At 43.4% G+C, this 20,262-nt stretch overlaps 1 protein-coding gene across 10 annotated transcripts in view; it reads left to right on the top strand.

The window, feature by feature from the left end:
• LOC141764929 (nucleosome-remodeling factor subunit BPTF-like) overlaps positions 1-20,262 on the top strand; it is a 51,728-nt gene that overhangs the window by 12,317 nt on the left and 19,149 nt on the right. For 4 of the 10 annotated variants that reach the window (XM_074630627.1, XM_074630622.1, XM_074630626.1 and 1 more), the window contains exons 5-21: positions 1,760-1,999; positions 2,699-2,896; positions 3,839-4,027; positions 4,810-4,976; positions 5,355-5,531; positions 5,833-6,014; positions 6,718-6,849; positions 7,752-7,881; positions 8,585-8,720; positions 9,157-9,459; positions 10,295-12,371; positions 15,012-15,136; positions 15,566-15,718; positions 15,881-16,031; positions 17,061-17,100; positions 17,476-17,701; positions 19,011-19,154. In XM_074630627.1, the coding sequence (XP_074486728.1) occupies positions 1,760-1,999; positions 2,699-2,896; positions 3,839-4,027; positions 4,810-4,976; positions 5,355-5,531; positions 5,833-6,014; positions 6,718-6,849; positions 7,752-7,881; positions 8,585-8,720; positions 9,157-9,459; positions 10,295-12,371; positions 15,012-15,136; positions 15,566-15,718; positions 15,881-16,031; positions 17,061-17,100; positions 17,476-17,701; positions 19,011-19,154 (4,770 nt within the window). The remainder of the gene's footprint in view (positions 1-1,759; positions 2,000-2,698; positions 2,897-3,838; positions 4,028-4,809; positions 4,977-5,354; positions 5,532-5,832; positions 6,015-6,717; positions 6,850-7,751; positions 7,882-8,584; positions 8,721-9,156; positions 9,460-10,294; positions 12,372-15,011; positions 15,137-15,565; positions 15,719-15,880; positions 16,032-17,060; positions 17,101-17,475; positions 17,702-19,010; positions 19,155-20,262) is intronic. The other 6 variants (XM_074630625.1, XM_074630623.1, XM_074630628.1 and 3 more) reach the window with 4 other exon arrangements.

The following is a 20,262-nucleotide window of genomic DNA, read 5'->3' as shown; positions in this document are numbered from 1 at the left end:
CCCCCCACCCCCTCCCCCCCCCCACCCCCCACCCCCCACCCCCAACCCCAATACTCATGAATGCCACCCAGTCATAGATGGCTGCGCCATAGGAATCAACCCAGCTATTATGTAACCTTACTCTGGTCTCAGTTTGGCCAGTGTCCAGCACTCAAGCTTCCCTTTGGTCCCTCATCCATTCCTTTATGTCAGTAGGATGGCTTCAAAATCCATGTGTGTGCTTTTATTGCCTGTTGTGTCGGTGGCAATGATGCACTTGTGAGCGCATCGTGTTTATAGCGTTCAGTCCGCTGTGCATTAGACGTTCATAACATTAGCGCTACACTTAAAATCATGCAGCTGTATGTGGTGTTAACTTTTAATTCAACAGCTTGAGTGGTAACTAGCACTTCTATGCCACAAACATCTGCTGTGCACAGATACGTTAAAGGTTCTCGCTTACAGCACACTTTAACCTTATCTACACAGGAAGCAGTAGATAATACAGGCATATGAATACTGTAAGCCACTTGAAAGAATGAATACAGCTTTTGTCAGACTTTTTCAAACTGGCAGCAGCAGCAGCTTCATCTCTGTGCTTCCACTGTGTTTTGTGTTTTTTTTGCTGCTTGTGTTCCGTACCAGCTAGCTTAGCAACATTTCAAAAGTGTAAGGATGTGCATGTAGCACACTTGATACTGAAGAAGATACACTAGATGCACAGGTGATTAATTGGTCAGGAGTCAGGTGTGACCAACAGAAAAGTGCTTGGAAAAAAACACCTAATGTCCTGGAAGTGCATCCCCTCATTGCTTTTGGCCTGCTCTGGTTACTATATCTGGCAGCTGTTTTCATAACTAATCCATTAGATTTCATTAAAATCCAGAAAACGTTTAAACGTGTGCCAAAAAACAAGTGCCATATTGTGGAATAGGGGTATAAGAAAATATCGAGTATCGCGATGTTATGTTTTGTGATACTGTATCAAATCTCAAAAACACTAATGATTTTTAATTAATAGATTACATGCAAAGATTAACTCCGTCAATACTATATTTAATTTGCAAAGAGATGCACCCTCTCAGTGTATGAGCCCTCTCAAAGTAGTGCTATGATGTTGGATGTTACATGAACTGATTCATGCACGTATTGCATAAAAAGTAAAAAATTTACTCATATTATATGCATATGGTGGTGTGTTCTTTATACTATGATAGTTTTCCTAAAAATAGATTTAAAAAATTGCAAAAATTATACTACAATAGTTTAAAAACAATACAGAAAAAAACAAATAATGGTTGATCCTGCTTTTGATTTCGATGATTGAGATCGTAAGCCAATTTTCAATCGATTTCCGGTTAAGAATTGAAATCGTCACACCCCTAATATTTCAAAAATATTTTTTTGCATGCAAATCATGTAATGTAAATCCTGTAAACAGTCTGTCGCTGATACAATTTGTGAAGTTTAAACTAGTTTTGGGTCTAAATATAAATGTATTATTTATTTATTAATTCAACACTATTCTGACTTTTAATGTTTATTTATTCTTCACTGTTGAATAATAACAATATACAGTATATTGATTTTCTTTTCTTTAGGTTTTATAAATTGTGTTCTCAATATCTTTTGAAACTATGCTTTTTTATAAACAACTCACAATCATTTCGTTTGATTATTTTGTCTGCTTTTCTCTCTGTCGTGTTGTTTTTGACTCAGCTCTTTCATTTCTTTTGTCTTAAAACTCATCTCTTGTGTGTATCTTCTTCTCTTCAATCAGAGGAGATCCTGGAGCGGTTGCGGGCGAAGAAAGAGGAGGAGCTGGAGGAGGTGAAGAGGCGGGCTGCTGAGGAGGCCCAGAAAGCGCGGCTGGAGTGGGAGAAGAGGGATGTGGATGTGGAAAAGGAAGATGAAGAGGCCAAGCCGAGGGACGAGGGGCAACAGGAGGGCAAGGTCAAAGATCTGACGGAGAAGGAGGCAACAAAAGAAGAGGCCACGGAAGAGAAAAAGGATGATGGAGGTATTTATGATGTTTGTATTTCACAAAGTATTCTGAAAAACACAATTAAATATGTAGTACTGATAATAGCATAAAAACGTTGTGCGATCTGACCTGAAAAGCTGTTTGTCTGGGTCTCAGTACCTCCGCTCTATTCTTAGCTTTGGTTAAAAGGACATCATCACAATGCTGAAATTAGTTATTGATTTAAGAGTCGATCCCGTTGTTATATGGCTCTTAGACCAATTAGAAATGCCGTGCTCTTTTTCAACATTCAAGCGACAAGTTTGGCACTCACAAGGCACATATTTTAATTTATATCTGCGTCTTGCTCGATATGGATTATCCAGTGCAATAACGAGGCGCTCATACAGAATAATAAGACCTTTATTGCACGGGCAGCAGAACAAAACGGTAACGTCTTTGGTAAGCTAATTGGCTTTTAGAGCATAATGAATATAAATGTCTGTATGTAGTCTCATAAATGCATGATTGCTTCATCTTAAAAAGCTAATATAAATAGTTCATTTTTAAAGGTATTATAATGTAGCTTTGCCCACAATGTCCACATTTCGATGACTTTCTTTCAATTGATGATGGATGTTTGTATGATTTGACTGTGTTTGTCAGCCCCAACCATCGCTGCTTCTCTCCATTGTCTCCCAAGTCATGTGTGCATTGTAACATGAAATCCACAATATTGCTGCTGTTCATCCGTAGTTGTTGAAGCTCCACCCGCTGGCCAAGAAGGCAGTAGTGGCAGTAGCATCTCAGACGGAGCTATACTTCCAGCAACCTCTGCAACCCCAACACAAACCATCCCCACCGCCGCGAGCTATAGCCCTGCCTCGCAGGCCTCCACCGTAAAGGCTCTGACAGAGCGATGTTCCCATATGGAGGTCTCTAACAACACCGAAGGTATACAAGGACACTTCAGGGTGAAGTTGACCTCATTAAGCTCTTTTTTGGGGGGAATCTGCTTTACTCCCACATGCTGCAGCTTCACGGGATTGTGTGATGAATCTCATACCAGCGACTTGTTTGTTCCGCCAGTGCTTTGGCTTTTTTTCTCCTCACTGATTTCTCAGCCTGCCTCTTTGCATGTGGCTGTCATTCCATCTGCTGGCTTTTGTGTTCAATTATCCCAATTTTTTTTTCTTGGAACACTTTCAGCAACTTGAACTCTTAATTCCTCGTGCTCTCTTTTAGTCTAAAGAGCTGAGAAGCTGATTGCATCGATTGATTTGCAATCAGGTGGCGTTGTCACTGCGCTCCGCATGACCAGGACCTGGCCTCAGTCAACTGGGGACAGCGTTTACACTGCCTGGCGCAATAATTCTCAGAAAAAGCTTTTCTGCTGCTGCTTGCTTGTAATCAGAACCTCTGATTAGAAAGCTTTTTGTGTAGGTAGTGCCTTTGTTGAAAAAACTGTTCAGTGATGGTCTGCACATCCTTAATGATTACAGAGCTTCACCATTCATTGTTGTGGTAGTCATGTATGCTCAAGCCTTGTTGGAGCCTTGCCTTGCCTGGACTGGTCGCCCATTGCTTTCAAGTGACCCATCCCTCCGTTTGAACTGGTTATTTGGTGCATGCATTACATATGAGTTATCAGTAGAGGGAGCCACAGCCTTAACTATTTCAAAAGTTTCTGTCTTCATTAAGACTGAGCTTCTACTTGGTACAGAACCTCCTATTCATTGGTCATTGTTGACGGCTTTGATGCAACGTTTTGTCTTGCTCTTTCTAACCTCTCTAAATGAACCCTGAATGATGTCTCAGGCGATGACAGCAAGAACAACACAATCTAGACAAGCCAGTCTGGTTTATATAACGGTCAAACCTCTTTGTCATTTTTAGCAGGAAACCCATCCTCAGATTCTGTCCCTGCCAGTGGAGATGGCCTCCCCAACCTGAACCAGCCCTCCCAGACCAGCGAGGAGAACAGTAACAGCAGCATGGGAGCTGGGGTCCCTCCCAGAGGTCCTGAACCTCCAGACCTGGCTGACAAGTCCTCCCAGTCATCACTGGCCAGCCTCGATGAAACAGGTCTGACAAAACGATACCTCATTATTACGTCTTGTTTTATTTTATAATTTCTGTTATACTGTTGGAAAAAGATCTTGATCTTAATTAGGCTTCTTGATTAGATAATGATTATATATAACTAGGGCTGTCATTTGATTAATATATAAATAATATATATAAATATACAAATAATATATATAAATATACATATTTATTATTGAAAATCAATTAACAATACAAAACAATGACCCAAACTGCATGTGATTATCATAAAGTGGGCATGTCTGTAAAGGGGAGACTCGTGGGTACCCATAGAACCCATTTTCATTCACATATCTTGAGGTCAGAGGTCAAGGGACCCCTTTAAAAATGACCATTCCAGAAAAACTGACACATTGAGGGCTTAAAATTTAAGATTTTTTATTAAAAGATAAATAGCGCTGTGTGTGTGTGTGTGTGTGTGTGTGTGTGTGTGTGTGTGTGTGTGTGTGTGTGTGTGTGTGTGTGTGTGTGTGTGTGTGTGTGTGTGTGTGTGTGTGTGTGAGAAGAGAGAGCAAAAAGTGCTGCTGGTACCTGTGTATCAATACTGCGGAAAATTACTATTGAAACCATTTCAAATATTCCGTATTGATATGTATTAATATTTTTGACAACACTAACAAGCAGCACATTTTACATGGGACTATTATTTATGTAACCACTGTCGCTTTCGGTGATCATTGCTCATCATACGGCCTTTCAAATCCTACTGTGTACGACTTGTTTCTTTCTGTCTCTGACTGATCCTGACATTGGGTGTCCAGGGGACTGTAAAGACTCAGCCAACGGTGAGACGGTCTCTAAGAGGTCTGCCGCCACACGCATGGTGACCCGGCTGAGGAACCCGGAAAGCAAGCTCAGCCAGATGAAGAGCCAGCAGGTGGCCGCTGCTGTTCACGAAGCCAACAAGGGCTTCAAGGAGGGCAAAGAGGTGAGAAGACCTATTGATGATAATTGCTTCCTCTTTCAGACAATAAATGGAAAAATGCCTGTATGATGTCTGACACACAGTTGCACAGAGACCGATGTATGTATGAAGATGAGGTTAATGGCATAGGGGAAGAATTGGTGGTTTACCTGACAATCTTCGGACTATTTAATTCATTAACTTGTCAACTAGTAAAACATAATTCTGTAGTAGGACTCTGAGAAAACCATAGCTCAATTCAAGGCTGCAACGTCAGCGTCTGTAATGAGGACGATTATTTTATTCTGAGCAGCTGTACGTTATATTATAGATTGGAATATGACCTTCGCTGCCATAATAAATCTGAATGACTCATATCTTTTTTTCCCCCAACCTCTACAGGTACTAGTAGTAAATGCGCAAGGTGATGTCACCCGCGTCAGCACGCGAGGCAAGGAGGTGGTGATGAAGGGGACGCTCAGCCAATACTTCAAGCTTGGCCAGGAGGGAAAATACCGCGTCTATCACAACCAGTACAGCTCCAATGCTGTGTCCCTCAACAAGCACCAGCACCGAGAGGCAAGTAGCACGACAACTCGTTGTTTTTGCCGTTTGAATGATCAGAAATACTCCAACATTAAATAAGAGCTGCAGGGTGGCTCAGTGGATCTTTATTTCTCAACGTGTTTGTAAGAGTTTCTCCCATTATTATAAAGACATCCAAGTCACATGGATTGGCGATTATGAATAAACAAAATTATAAACAGATGATTGAACGGGGCATTAACAAAGATGATATGAAGTTGACAGTGAAATGTCCCCGGTGTTTCAGATGCATAAACTTCCTGACTGAAACCTACTTTATTTGTCTTTTCATCAGGACCACGACAAGAGGCGGCATCTCTCCCACAAGTTCTGCATGACACCAGCAGGAGAGTTCAAGTGGAATGGGTCTATTCATGGCTCTAAGCTTCTGACCATCTCCACGCTGAGAATCACCATCATCCAGCTGGAGAACAACGTTCCAGCACCGTTCATGCACCCTAACTGGGCCTCACACAGGTACAGAGTCAGACCCTGTGATATGGAAATTATGTATTATAGTTCAGATACTTGTGTAGCTCGCCATGTGTTTTATAATCACACAAAATGTTCAGTGGGTATTTGTTTTAGTGTCAATCGATTTAAAATATTTAATCGCGATTAATCACACATTTGATATCTGTTCAAAATGTACCTTAAAGTATTTAATCATCTTATCGACACAGGAGTGGGCGAATATGCTGCTTTATGCAAACGTATGCATATATTTATTATTGGAAATCAATTAGTTGATCTTTTGAAGTAAGTTTTCCTCGCCAAAATTTAGCGCAAGTTTGTCGTTAATTATTTAGCCTCCTTAGTGACAAGCTAGTATGACGTGGGTGGTAGCAATGGATTCGTTAGGTTTTTTAGTATCAGAACTGAGCCTGCTACAACCTCCGAAAGATCGGCCGTCTGATTTTTAAGCGGTTAATTAAAAATCGCAAGACGAATTTTCACTATTGCGTTATTATCGTGTTTACTTGGACAGCCCTCGTTGTCAGTCATGAAGGCATTGGTGCCCTTCACCGATTAAATCATTTTATGTGTAGATATGGATAAAGAAAAGTCAGAATTGAGGTACTTCTTCCAAAAGGTAAATCGAAATACAGCCTAAAAGTGAAAGCGCTAGAGTAAAGAGAGAAGTTTAAACATGCATAATGTTTCTTTGCTTGTTTTTTAGGACCAACTGGATCAAAGCAGTTCAGATGTGCAGTAAAGCCAGAGAGTTTGCGCTGGCTCTGGCCATCCTGGAGTGTGCCATCAAACCTGTGGCTATGCTGCCTGTCTGGAAGGACTCACTGGGCCATACCAGGTACACACATAGTGTATATATACTGTGTTTGTGTGTGTGTGTGTGTGTGTGTGTGTGTACTGTACATATACTACACATGTTCATAAATCTGTGCTTTTACCCAGCGATATCATTTCTCAAACACACGTAAACAAAATAATAGTTATAGGATCCATTTACAAATTCAGTTTAAATGACATTCAAATACTTAAAAAAAAAGATCAAAACTCAAACAAGCATTCAGTGCATGAACACAGGGGGTGTGTGGTCAGTGTAGCCGATCAGATCAAAAGGCCCACCCTAGCTGTGAGGCATAATATTTAGACTGCAAGTCCACTACCAGTGCCACCCACCTCTGCCTCTGCTACTGCTTCAACACCACAACGCCTCTTTTTAAAGAGGCGATTGTCCAAGATTTCACAAGGTTGGGATCAGAATGTGTGTATGTGTGTGTGTGTGACTGAACTGTGAGCAAAGTAAGAGAGAGAGCATTTTCAGCAACTTGTAGGACAAGTGTGTGTGTTTCGTGTTTAATTTCTGTTCCAAGAGCAACGTCTTATCTTTAGTCAGGGCTTTAATCATACTTTTACTTTACACAAGAAGCTTTCCAGTTGTTCACTTGCACTTACTAATAAGACAAATAATTATTCACAAGCTTTTCCAAATGGCTGAAGGGTTGAAAACATATGCGTGGTTGTCGTGAAGTGACCGATGACCTCATACAGCAGGTTTTTTTGCAAGCAACAAATCACAATGTTGTCTGTGCAGCACACCATGAACACAGAATTACAGACTTCACAATAGAGGGTATTTTCTTCTACGTTACCAGTCTTTGTAGAAGTAGAATCAATTTACAATTATGAGCAGCAGGCTGTACTTTATGGCAATAAAAAAAAATAGTAATAAAATAAAACGTTTTTCAGGTTGAACCGCATGACATCTATTGAGCGTGAGGAGAAGGAGAAAGTGAAGAAGAGGGAGAAGAAGCTGGAGGATGAGGAGACAATGCAACAGGCCACCTGGGTCAAGTACACCTTTCCGATCAAACACCAGGTAGGTCGCATACGTACTCACAAATATTTGCTTTTCAATTGATTATTTAATACCTGGCGAAAGGTGAATTGAATACGTCAAAAGTTACATTGTCATTCGTGCACACAAGGAACGCCCTCTTGCATAGTATGCATATCAGATTGAGATTGGACCACCATCACTGAGCATTTGTACTTATGCAGAGGTCTACCCTGCCCTGTCATGTGACTGCTGACTGCATGCCTGACATTTTTTCTTGTCATCACAACCTTAGGTTTATGCACAATACAAAAAAATCCACTCCTTATGTAAATGAGCAGTGTACAGGACATGACATGACTTTTTAGATGCACCACTGAATGAGAGACAAGAGGGTTGATTTGATAAGACACCGCCATCCTGACTATTCTAGTTCTTCGTGAAACTATACTGACAATAATGTCAAAACTATTTAAATCTAGGCTACTCTAGATTGAGACTTTGCTGCCTGGAAAAGTGAGGCATTGCTGTGGGAAACACTGGTGTGTGTGTGTATATCAAGGGCTCTTTGATGCAGCTTGTTGAGCTCTGCTATGAGTCATTTCCCTCAGCAATTAGTGATCAGTGTGTGAATAACCTCTAAACGTTTAATCTCTCTGTTTTCTGTCTCTCCAAATTCATTTTTTTGTTGTTTCTGCATCCCTCTTTTCCTCATTCCTCTTCTGCTTTCGTGTCTCATTTGAAGGTGTGGAAGCAGAAAGGAGAGGAGTATCGCGTTACGGGCTACGGGGGCTGGAGTTGGATCAGTAAGACTTACGTGCAGCGGTTTGTCCCCAGGCTTCCCGGCAACACCAACGCCAACTACCGCAAAGAACTGGAAGGTCTGGAACGGGAGACTCTGGGGCCTGAAATGTGGTTTCCTATAATTTAAAGTCTCTTTGACTCTGAGAGGGAATCAGTCTCTCGTTCAGTAATCTCAACGATGTCATTGTGTGCTGTGTTTGGTTGACACTCTGTGAATTAGGCCTCTCTTTTGATGTGCCTGTGGATGTCAGTGAGTTGAGCTAATCAAAGACCTCACAAATAGTTTAGATTCTTGTTTATTCATACTGATAGTTTATGTTCTTGTTTATCCTTTTACCTTTGACTGCTACTAATTAGTAACTGCAGTGTCAAAAACACATTTATGTTGCAGAAGTTTTGTTTATTTTTGTTAATAACTGATGGGTTGTGTTCCAAAACAGCCTGATTAATAAAAATTATTGGTATCTCTGAATTTGAAAAATAAACTCTCACTGTCATTGTTTTTTTCCAAAGATGCTAAACTTGGCAAGAAATGCACGCTTTTGGACTTGAGTCGACGTCCCAGCATCGCTGCACCAGAAGCTCAGGGAGCTGCCGTCTTAAGCTGCGAGGAAAAAGATAAAGACTCCTCCATTCTCTCCAAGCCCGCGGCAGATCATCCGATGTCTGTTGACGATTCGAAGTCTAATGAGAGGATGGAAGAGGAAAAGAAAGAAGTGGAGGATGAAAAGGAAAAGTCTGAGAAATTGTCAGCGGATGAATCGCCTGTGAAGATGGAGGTGGACCCCACTGACTCGCGATCGGATGAAGAGCAAAGTATGACAGAGTGCGAATTGGTGTCTCATAACATTGTGCTTAATTTTTAAACTTAAACAACTTTTATAATTACTTTATTATTGTGTATCCTTCACACGCTTTTTCAATTTGATTGACAGATTGTAAAGGCTCAGACGCATCAACTTAACATCAAAGAACTAGCGTCGACGGAGGCCGACCGTTGAGTCACCTCATGTCACATTTTGTCTCAGCCAAAAAGTTACACTCGAACGCACCGCAAAGACTACAGCCGACAGCCAACTACCACGTACATTCTACGCCTGCGTGAGATGAAATAACTCTCCCTACCGGCAGGCGGCGGTAGTCCGTATCCGTCATACAAAAAGGAAAACCGAGGACGGCGGATAAACAAGCCGTTGTTATGATACGTCCATTTTCACACCACTCTCACTCACCACTTAGCTTCATTCCACATGGCCATGTCGCTGTGAAAAAGATGAAGATGAAAAATTAGAAGAGCCTCCTGTGTTGCCGTCTTGACTTTACTCGTTGGCTTGCTTTCCTCACTTCCGTTTCTCTTCTCGTGCACTGGTTCCTTAAAAGCTGAACAGCCAATCAGAGGCGATTTCTCTCACAGGCGGGCTCCGCCACCGATTCAACATGCCGAATCGGCCGAAAAACCTCAGACACGGGCAGACTAGAGCCGTCGGTGCGGGACACACCGTCAAAACTAGGCCGACAGACGCTCTCCGATTGCCCCAAACTGTCCGACGGCCAACCATCAACTCGGTTTGTCAGTGCCTTAAGGAGAATGTGATGAAGTGTCCCATTTTTATATTACTGCAGATTAAAGTCTGAATTATTGTCTCTCCAGGGTCCAGTATTCAGGAGGAAAAGGCCTCCATGAAGGAGGAGCCTACGGAGAGCCCTACGCAACCCTTTAACTACGATGTAGTGGACGTCAGCAAGGGCTTCCTCACCCGCATCGCCTACAAGAAGAGGGTCAAGTCCTCCAAGCTGGACATCCTGCTGGAGCGACGAGTGAAGCAGCACGTTATTGAAGAGAAGCAGAGGCAGCAGGTGTCCGCCACCAACCCTCAGGCTCCTACACTAGGTTCATTAACTTCAAACCCCGCTCTGGGCACTCCAGTCCGGCCGCGGATACCGCTCAAGCCCCACGCTCTCGCTCAGACACAGCTTGCACTGGGCAAAGCTGTGAAAGTGGAGGAGACATCTTCCACAACACAAACTCCAGGGCCAGGAAAAGTTGGAGGAGGAGAGGTTGAAGGGGAGAGTCGGGCGGCTGAACTCTCAAAAACTGCAGATGAGACTCCTCCTCTTCCCTCTCCTGCTCCGGACTCCACGCCCAAAGACAGTTGCAGTACAGGTACACAAAACCAAACCACCTCCGTACCCCAGGTATTGGAGGCAGACTTAGTGGAAAGGACTATGGGGCCAAAAGAAACTAATACAGACAGTTCAGGGCAAGAGGGCGTCACGCTGCCTGATGTACCTGAAACAACAGCAGGGGGAATTCACAGCTCTTTAGAGCGACAAACAGCCAGTGTACCATCAGATGTTACCAAGGCTGCGCATATTGAAAATACAGGGTCTGAGGTACCCAACTTGAAATTGGACTCTCTAAGGACATCTACAGGTGTTCTTGACCAAATAAGCAGTCAAAACACATCTCCTTCTAAAGGTATTCAGCAAAACCCAGAAACTTTAAGCTCGGCGCATTCGGGTACGGAGGAAAACGGCATGGGGCCGAAGGAGAACCAAGAAAGTATAAAAGGTAGAACTGAAAGCGACAGCACTCCCGAGCCAGTTTCTCCTCTCCCTCAGGTAAATGGTAACGATGGCTCGGGGAGTGAAAGCACGCTGAGTAACTCTGTAATGAGCTCAAATAATGGCGTGCTGACCAACAGTCCACAGACCAAGGTGAACAGCATTGGTAAGGTAGAAGAACAAGGGCTGGTTGTCTCGTTGAAGGACGGCACGCAGCAAAAGCCTTTAGTGAACGGAGATGTGGCGCCTGTCAATGATTGTACGGAGGTCGGGGGCAAGGAACAAAGCCTGGCCTCTAAGGTGGAGGTAGAGAGCAAGGTAGTGATATCAGACCAGGACTACAAACCTCCACCGAAGATAACGAGACTGGAGAACAACATAGATGCACTTGGAGCTAACACGCTGCAGCACAGCAGCACGTCGCCGTTTCAGTCCGTGCAGACCAAACCCAGTTCTGCGGTCAAGATCATCAGGATGGCGCCGTCTCCTATACCTTCAGCGGAAGAGTCCAGTCTGAGCGACGGCTTTGCAGAGGACAACAGTAACAGCGGGACGACGGAACCGCTCAAGAGCATCGTCACCCAGGTAACCACAACCTCCACGACCACCACAACGGTAGTTTCCACGGAGACGAGGATAGCCAAGGCGCCGTCGAACCCACCCGGAGTGGTGACGACGCCTCGAGCAACAGAAAACAGCGCGGTGTCCACCCTTACTACCATGACCAAAACAACTGTGACCAAAATCTGTTCCCCCGGGCACGACGGTCAGTCAGAGGACAGCCAGAGTGAAATAGTGACACGAGAACAGAAGACGGCGCTCTCGGCCTCTGTCAGTAAGTCAACGACGGACACCAGTGGTAAAACCTCAGTGTCATCTGTCGCCGTGAGCCTAGAGGACTCATCGTTGACAAACGGCCGCGTCCGCCTCCTCAAGTTCTCCCGCACCAAGAAGACGCGCTCGGACACCGCCCTTCCTTCTTACCGCAAGTTTGTCACCAAGAGCAGCCGCAGGAGTATTTTTGTTCTGCCGCATGACGACTTGAAGGTGCTGGCGAGGCGAGGTGGATTCCGTGAGGTGTCCATATTTAGCTACAACGCCAAACCGGCGCTGGATATCTGGCCGTACCCTTCACCCAGGCCCACGTTTGGCATCACCTGGAGGTAAGCTCGCTCTCACTGTTTATTTTTCTATTGGAAGTTTTCTTTCTTTCTGCCCCTGAGCTCACTTTACACATAATTATCAACCGACAAAGTCGCTGGTTAAGTAGCACAATTCATCCTTTGCATTTGACCCATCTTCGCTGTTACAGTGATCAGTGGGAAGCATTCTGTGGCAGTCGGGGAGCGACTCAAGTTTTGGGGCCAGCGTCTTGTTCAGCGGCGGTGGCTGTAGTGTAACTGATAGCTAACACGCATGTCACAAAGGAAGAGGAAACTAATGCAAATACAGAGGACATGCAACGACGATGGTCCTAACATTGACACACTTAGACACAGATAGCTTTATTGCAAATGAAGAGGGAAATTCCAAAAAACGGAAAGCACAAATCACAAACAGAATCTATAATTTTTAGTCAGTCAGACATGATTTGTATGTACTGACTCCCCCCCCCAAAAAAATGCATTAAAACCCTGCGAGGGAAGCACTCCCAAATTTAGTTTTAATTAAAAATTATGGCTAGACTAGAACAGTATTATTTTATAAATGGCCACTTCAGAGTAAAATATTTCAAGATAAAACTTAATCAGAGGACACCCCCTGTGTTTTTCTTGGATTTCTTAAAAGTTGAGTTATGTTTTGTAGCAGAGCACTCAGCCAGAGAAAGTGTATCCGGTCTTGAAGAGGTTTTTTTTTCTGCCACATATTCGTCAAGGATTTGTGTGTTCAGTGTCGCAGTGGATGTAAAGTCTGTAACCTGTCAAATGGGGAATCAAAACATATGGCTGTGGTACTCAGTAGTATATGAGCAGGATTATCCACATTTACCGAATATTTTCACTTTCAGTTCTGCCCAACTGGGTATTAAAGCTGAAATTAAGCGAGATTGGAGCAAACATAATTTAAAAAAAGTTATATTTATAAAACAGTCGCTATATCGTGACAGTAGTGCATGAGACAGGTAACCTGAAAAAAATCATGTGCCTCTGTGTCCTCCGGTGCTCCTTACAGCATCTGCAAGATTTTACAGACCGGAGGAAAACAAGCAGTAAGAACTGATCTGAGGTCTGCTGTCCAGCTGCCGTCTATGAGAGCCGGCTGTCAATCACTCGCGAACTCCGACAAACTAGGCGGCACTGATCAAATATGAATCAATATTATGTTACGTTAATGCCTATTTTTCCCCTCAAAATGTTTTCAGAATCATCTTGTAGTGCACGGTTTAGCTGTAAAATTAGAAAGTTTGTGAAATCTGGTGAAGGAACGCCAAGTTCCGGTCACATTACCGAAGCACAGCTAATAGGAACGCTCTCTCAATGACTGACCTGTGATTGGTCAAAGTCTCCCGTCACGGGCTAGATTTTCTAAAGCCTGAAAACAGAGCCATGAGGAGGTGCAGAAGTCTAGTTATCTCTCAGAACACTTGAATTACAATATGCTGAAAGGTTATTATGTTGTTCGAAGATGGTGGTTGTCTGAGCAAGGGCGCTGGAAGATGGTCTCTAGTTTGAAATGTTTTTACAACCACGTACTTCTTCAACAGCTATAGTTTAAAATGTACATTTGTGATGTTAACATAAGACAACAGAGGCTGATCAGCATCCACCTTTAAACCCTCTCCTGGTTTTGTCAAAGTGTCCTGTTGCTTTGTTGTTCATTGTTTCTCCCTCCCTGTCTGCTGTCCGTGGCTTTGGCGCTGCGAGATGTTGTGGCTTCGAGCCTGGTGTCACACAGGTTATTTTAACCGGACCCTCAGTTCCGAAGCAGTCATGAATCATCCGGCGAACAAGTGTCAGGATGTTAACTTTGTGCACTGACCCAGCCCTGCAACCCCGAGATATTTCCCGCCTGTGGTTACACATGGGAAAGGGAATATCAACCAAACCCCATACACACACACACACACACACACACACACACACACACACACACACACACACACACACAACCATGTGATGATGTTTTTGTAGATGTTAAAGATGTTTTAAATGAGCGCCAAGTTCATCGTCGGAACAGCAGTATAATGATTCACGGAAGGAACATTTCTACACTTAGAACGGTCTGTCACACCCAAAAACTGTTAAATTAAAAATGACCAAATGAAATATGCACAAGCTTCCACTTTGAACGTTGTGAGTTAAAACTGTTGTTTTATGTGCTTTTGGAGGCAGAGATAGCATCTATCCCACAACCAAATTAACGTATAACATGATTTATTAAATATGGCAGCCGGTCGGCCTTTCATGGAAACGGTCATGAGGGGAGAGCAGCATCACCGAAAACCTCAGTCTGTTTTTACTCTGCCTCTTCCTGTCCCATGGTCGTGCTGCAATGTGTCTTCTGTAACACTGAGGGAGTCACTGGCGGTCAGTTGCCCTGTGTTAATGAACTGCATGACACCAGGGCAGTGGGGAACGCCCAAAAAAAACCTCAGCTCGTAGCTGTAGAACAACTATTCTTTCTGTCAGTAGTGTTTGTATTCCAGTTATTCCAGCAAAACGTACCCAACAGACATTTCCATTTTCCAGGAGCTGTTTGTTATGTTACCTACAGGTGCAAAGTTGTGAACGACACACAATACTTGGACAAATGTTTACATGCAGCTATATTTATATGACTAAAGCTTGAGGGTTGTGTTGTAGGTATCGCCTGCAGACGGTGAAGTCTTTGGCTGGTGTGAGTCTGATGCTGAGGCTCCTGTGGGCCGCCCTGAGATGGGACGACATGGCCGTCAAACCATCGGCCGCTGTCGGCACCACGCGGACAGGTAGAACCCCCCCCTAAATAAAGATGTTGTCACCCTGGGAGGATGGGGAAGAACTGCTCAAATTTGAGTTCTGAGGGAATGAATTGTGTTGTTTGATATATGAGATATAGAAGGGATTTACTTTGGGATATTTATGCACCGTTATCTAATTTCCTGTATTTGTTCCTGCTTTATTGATACCCATATTCCTACCTATATTGCGGTGGATATATGCAGCTTGTGTTTCCACAAAAAACTGTGGCATTTCTGTGATTCAATAACGCAATAGTATCCTCCTTATCTCGATGTTGGCTCAGAGAAACATACCAAAAATGCTTGTCTGAAAAAGACACAGCCGTCAGTCTCGTGTGGGTGTCACTGTGTTTATGTTGGAGTGCTTTTCCTCCATCTTCTCGGGCTCTCCTCCTCTTCATCACCATACCAACCCAGCCCTATCCCCACTCATTGCTACAGAGACGTCAGATACGGAAATCACCACCACCGAGATCATCAAGCGCCGTGACGTGGGACCCTACGGCATTCGCTCGGAGTACTGCATCCGCAAAATCATCTGCCCGCTCGGAGTGCCGGAGACTCCGAAAGGTTAGATCAACTTTTTATTCCTGACGCTGAAGAAAGAGTAAAAGTAACTGAGGATGAACTTGTGTCTATTTCTATCCATCAATAGTGTTGCTCCTTTTTTGTATCGCAGTGTTTAAAAATCAGACACAATAGCACTGATCTGTTATTGATCCACCATCCCAGAAACCCACACCCCTCAGAGGAAGGGGCTGCGCTCCAGTGCCTTGCGCCCCAAGAAGCCTGAGCCCGCCAAGCAGACGGGCCCGGTGGTGATCGAGTCCTGGGTGGCTGAGGAGGAGCTGGACCTCTGGGAGATCCGAGCCTTCTCAGAAAGGTCAGAGAGTCACAAGGGTCAAGCATGTTATGCTACGGGCTGCACGATTATGGCCGAAATGCTAATCCCGGTTATTTTGATCAATGTTGAGATCATGATTATTTATCACGGTTATTCAATAATTTAAATATATATATATATTTAATATAATAAAATAACATAAAATATTTTATTTTAATTTCACATTTAAATAAACAGAGCGCCGTTTTCACTTCCACGTTGGGGTACATTCTAACCGTCAAAAAACTCTAAATGTTATCCTTTTTCTTTATTTTTGACATTTATAGCGGTTATTTGCATGAAAATACACAATTCAAATGATTAGGAAATAAATAATTGTATTTTTATTTTAGCCTTGGTTTTATTCAATCAAAATATTGGCATTAGTAGGTCTAATTATATATCATAATCTGCTTAGAGATAGTGTTAGGAAGTTAAATAGGTCATAAAGCCCTCTCTCATATCTATTTTATATTGCTGTGAAAACGTCTCCTTTCAAACGCTAGAGCGACTGCTGAAAACCGTCCGGCTTCGGTCGTCTGCTGACTGACGTTTCATCTCTAGCTGTTAGTTTAGGAAGCGTTTTTATTTATGCAGCAGAGTTTTCTATGAGCGGAGCATTTCAAACGGCAATATCGCAGTCGATCATGTTCATTTAATTGTGGGATGCCAAAATCGTGATCGCGATTAATATTCGATTAATTGTGCAGCCCTAATGTTATGCCTACACCTGCCATGTAGCGTCAGTTGTGCAATCTGTCAGAACGACTTAAGAACAAACTGGAGTCAGATATTATTTGGGATGGTGATTTTACTGTCTCCTTGCTCTGCTAAAGGTAAATCACCTGAGGCAGATGCTCAAAATGTTTTTAATCCATGATATGTACCTTTCATCAACATAATCACATCTAACTTATAAAATGTATGGAAAGATTGTAGAGTATTTTAAATTACCATAGTGCAACTTTCTTTGTTTTTCACAGATGTCAGCTGTGTTGTAAGCTTGAGGTTCTTTTTTTTCGTTTACAGGGTGGAGAAAGAGAAAGCTCAGGCAGCAGAGCAGGCCAAGGTGAGTGTGGTTCAGCTCAGTAGTCTGTCCTTTAAATGAGGCACATCAATCTTTAAAGAAATTATATAAGTAAGCCTTTTAAAAAAAAAAATTTTCAACTGAGATTGACATCCTAATTTTGTGCGAGGAAAAAGCGCACGTCGCAGTAGACACTTCTAAAGAGGACTCTGTTTACTGGGATTTACACACAATTACTCTTTTTCGAGCAATGAGTGAAAACTGGATAGACGATCCATTCATTTCTACTGATGGTATCATTCGACCAGGCAGCTAACCCACAAACATCCCTCTCTATACCACTGTAATAGCTCATTTCTACTCAACTGATTTGAATACTTCTGTCATGTTAATGTACTGTCTGATTTACCATCTCAGAAACGTCTGGAGCAGAAACCAGGCTCAGTCACAGCTACCGCAGCCGGGACTCCCGCAACACCCGTCGCCACACCCAAAGTCATCGTCGGCACGCTGTCGGGCCAGGGCACCACCACCACCAAGGTGGTGCTGTCCACCAAGATGGGCACCCCCGTCACATTCCAGCAGAACAAAAACTTCCAGCAGTCGTTCGCCACCTGGGTCAAGCAGGGTCAAAGCACACAAGGTACGTTGCAGAGGAGTGTAACTAACAGCCAGTTTGCTGTGCTGTAGTTTGGTGGAGCAGCAGAGAAGTACAGTGTACTCTTTGTTCTTACCTAAATTAAGGGGCAGAGCATGTCGAAACAAATCATAACACGAGTGTTCACAAGAGAGACACCATTCACCCTGATTGTTTTACCAGATACTGTACTATTATGTGCGCACATCTTCTTTTGTGTTGTCAAATGCGTGTGACTCACTGCAGCTGTGCTAGTTTAAAGGTGTGTTAGGGGCTGTGTCCTACAAAGCGTTTTTTTTAATGCTTTGCAATGGGAATTCTGAGTATTTACGCTACGGTAAAAATGGCAGCAGCGTGACGAGGCGCTGAGCGTCCTTTCTTTGCCGAGCGCTGAACGTTTGGCTTTTTTTTTTTCAGACAGCGTGGGTAAAATGCTACGCTTGTCACTGTCCCTTTTTACCCAGCTGTCCAATCAAAGTGGAGGGGGGGTGGGACAAATGGCCTACCAACAAAGACATGATCAAATGTGTTTATTATTATTATGAATAGGTTATGGTTTTATTCTATTGTTTTTACTGTGGACTTTTTGACGTCCTCATGTCTGGAGCAAGTTGATCTGAATCTGAACCAAACGATCCTACTCGCCGAGATGTTTCCTCGCTTACCAAATCTCATGAACCCACATGACCGGTGCGTCCGTCCTCTTTCCCCACTTGCTCCAGCCTTCTCTTCATCCAGAGCAAGCAACAGGAAGAGCGCCGGGCGTTGAAGAAAATTCTCGTAGTGGCCAAACAGCGGTACTACAACTTCTGTGTCCGTCATTTGGTGCCATTGGGCCCAAAAATACTTTTTCCCATAGAATACATTGGGAAAGAGACGTCTGTTTGTATAGCCAAATCTAGAGTAATTCCCCATCCTCTGTTCGTGTGAATGAGACCCAGACCGAGGCTGGACCGAGGCTGGGAGGCAAAGTTAAAGAAAACGCTACTGCACCTGCTCTATGGGCCCAATGGAAGCGGAAGATCACATTGATCGCCTTTAAAGTGCAACGCTCCCAGCAGAGCATTTTCAGAAGAGCGCCTGGCGTTTTCAGCTGGGAAAAAAAGTTTCGGTGGACACGGCCCCTTAGTCCATTGGCTGTAACAAACTAGACAATGTTGACATGTTTGCCCAACAAAGTGTAAAGCTTCCTTAAAATGTGTTGTTTTTCTAATTAACGTGTGTTGATCGCCAGCATCGCCGTGTTGGTTATCGACATTTATTAGAAGTAGTGATATTATTGGATTTACAGTGTTTGTTTGTTTGCTTTATTAAGGCACGGAGACCACGGTGGCCACGTCCGGTGGGCACACCTTCCAGATTACGGGAACCTCGGTGGGCGGAAAGGTAGTGACCACGAAGCTGCCGCTGCCCGCCAACAGCAAGATCGTCACAGTCAACGTGCCAACTTCACAAGGAGGTAGGGCAGGTTTTAATAAGGCAACACCTCGGAGGTGGACGGAGGGCACAAGTTACATTTATTCAGTGTTCTTCTTTCCATCCGCCACCATATCCGGATGCATGTGTGTTTGTGTTTTCATTGCTTCCCCTCGGACCCACAGCCGAGATATTTCAAATGTGTCAAAGGAGCCAAATTAGATGTGGCTCATTAATTGGATGCCATTGTAAGCAATTTAGCGTGCCAACCACGCACTCAGCGCTCTGGAAGGACTGGGTCTGTCTTCATTCATTTTAAATATTGTTGGTGCCAGCTACCGCAGGCCCAAATATTTTTGAAGTCTACAAATTAGACACAAATTAGACATTCCTCTGTCCTTGATTGCCACTGTCAGTGAGCCAAGTACACAAGTAGACGGTGGCTTTTAAAGGCCCGCAACTTAGAAGAACTATGGGGCTCAAGTGTTCAGCTCCATTAAACACACTGGCCTCTCTGAATCAGTCACACAGCTGTCAGCGTTAGTTTCACCATGGTGCTAATGTAGCTAATGTGTTTTTCTTTACATGCTTGAAATTAAGCACTTTATTTAGCCTCGTTCCAGACCTCAGAAATATCACCCACAACCCTGATTTGTTCAGTGACTGTTAGCTTTATTTTGCTATTTTGGTTTGTCCTTTTGTGATGTTATAGGTTTACCCTGAAACATTGTGCTTTATTAATTAATATTATATCTAAATTAAGGAATAGGTTCAATTTAAATAAAAGCATCTATAACCAATATTTTGCTAATAACAATGAATCAAATGACTGTGAATGTGTATTTTGAAAAGGAATGCTTGTTGTGATGAACCCACAATAATAATCACCACCTCTGCAGATCTTTATAGTGTCTTTCAGCTCATTGTTTTGCTTTTCCAGCCTGCAACTTTAATGTTTTGGGTCACTCTCACCGCTCTCATAATAGTGTTCATAACGAAAAAGCTCTGATAAGCCCACCGTACACTTACCTGCTAAGCACCAAACAGCAGACAGACAAAGTTAGCAACTAGCATGTGAACATGGTGGAGCATTTGGCAGCTAAAGAGACAGATATTTCTCTCAGGAGTTGGAGGAGACCAAAAACGGAGCT

This window comes from Sebastes fasciatus, chromosome 3, assembly GCF_043250625.1.
Source record: "Sebastes fasciatus isolate fSebFas1 chromosome 3, fSebFas1.pri, whole genome shotgun sequence".
Classification (NCBI taxonomy): Eukaryota; Metazoa; Chordata; class Actinopteri; order Perciformes; family Sebastidae; genus Sebastes; species Sebastes fasciatus.
This window is presented reverse-complemented; position numbering and strand designations above follow the sequence as displayed.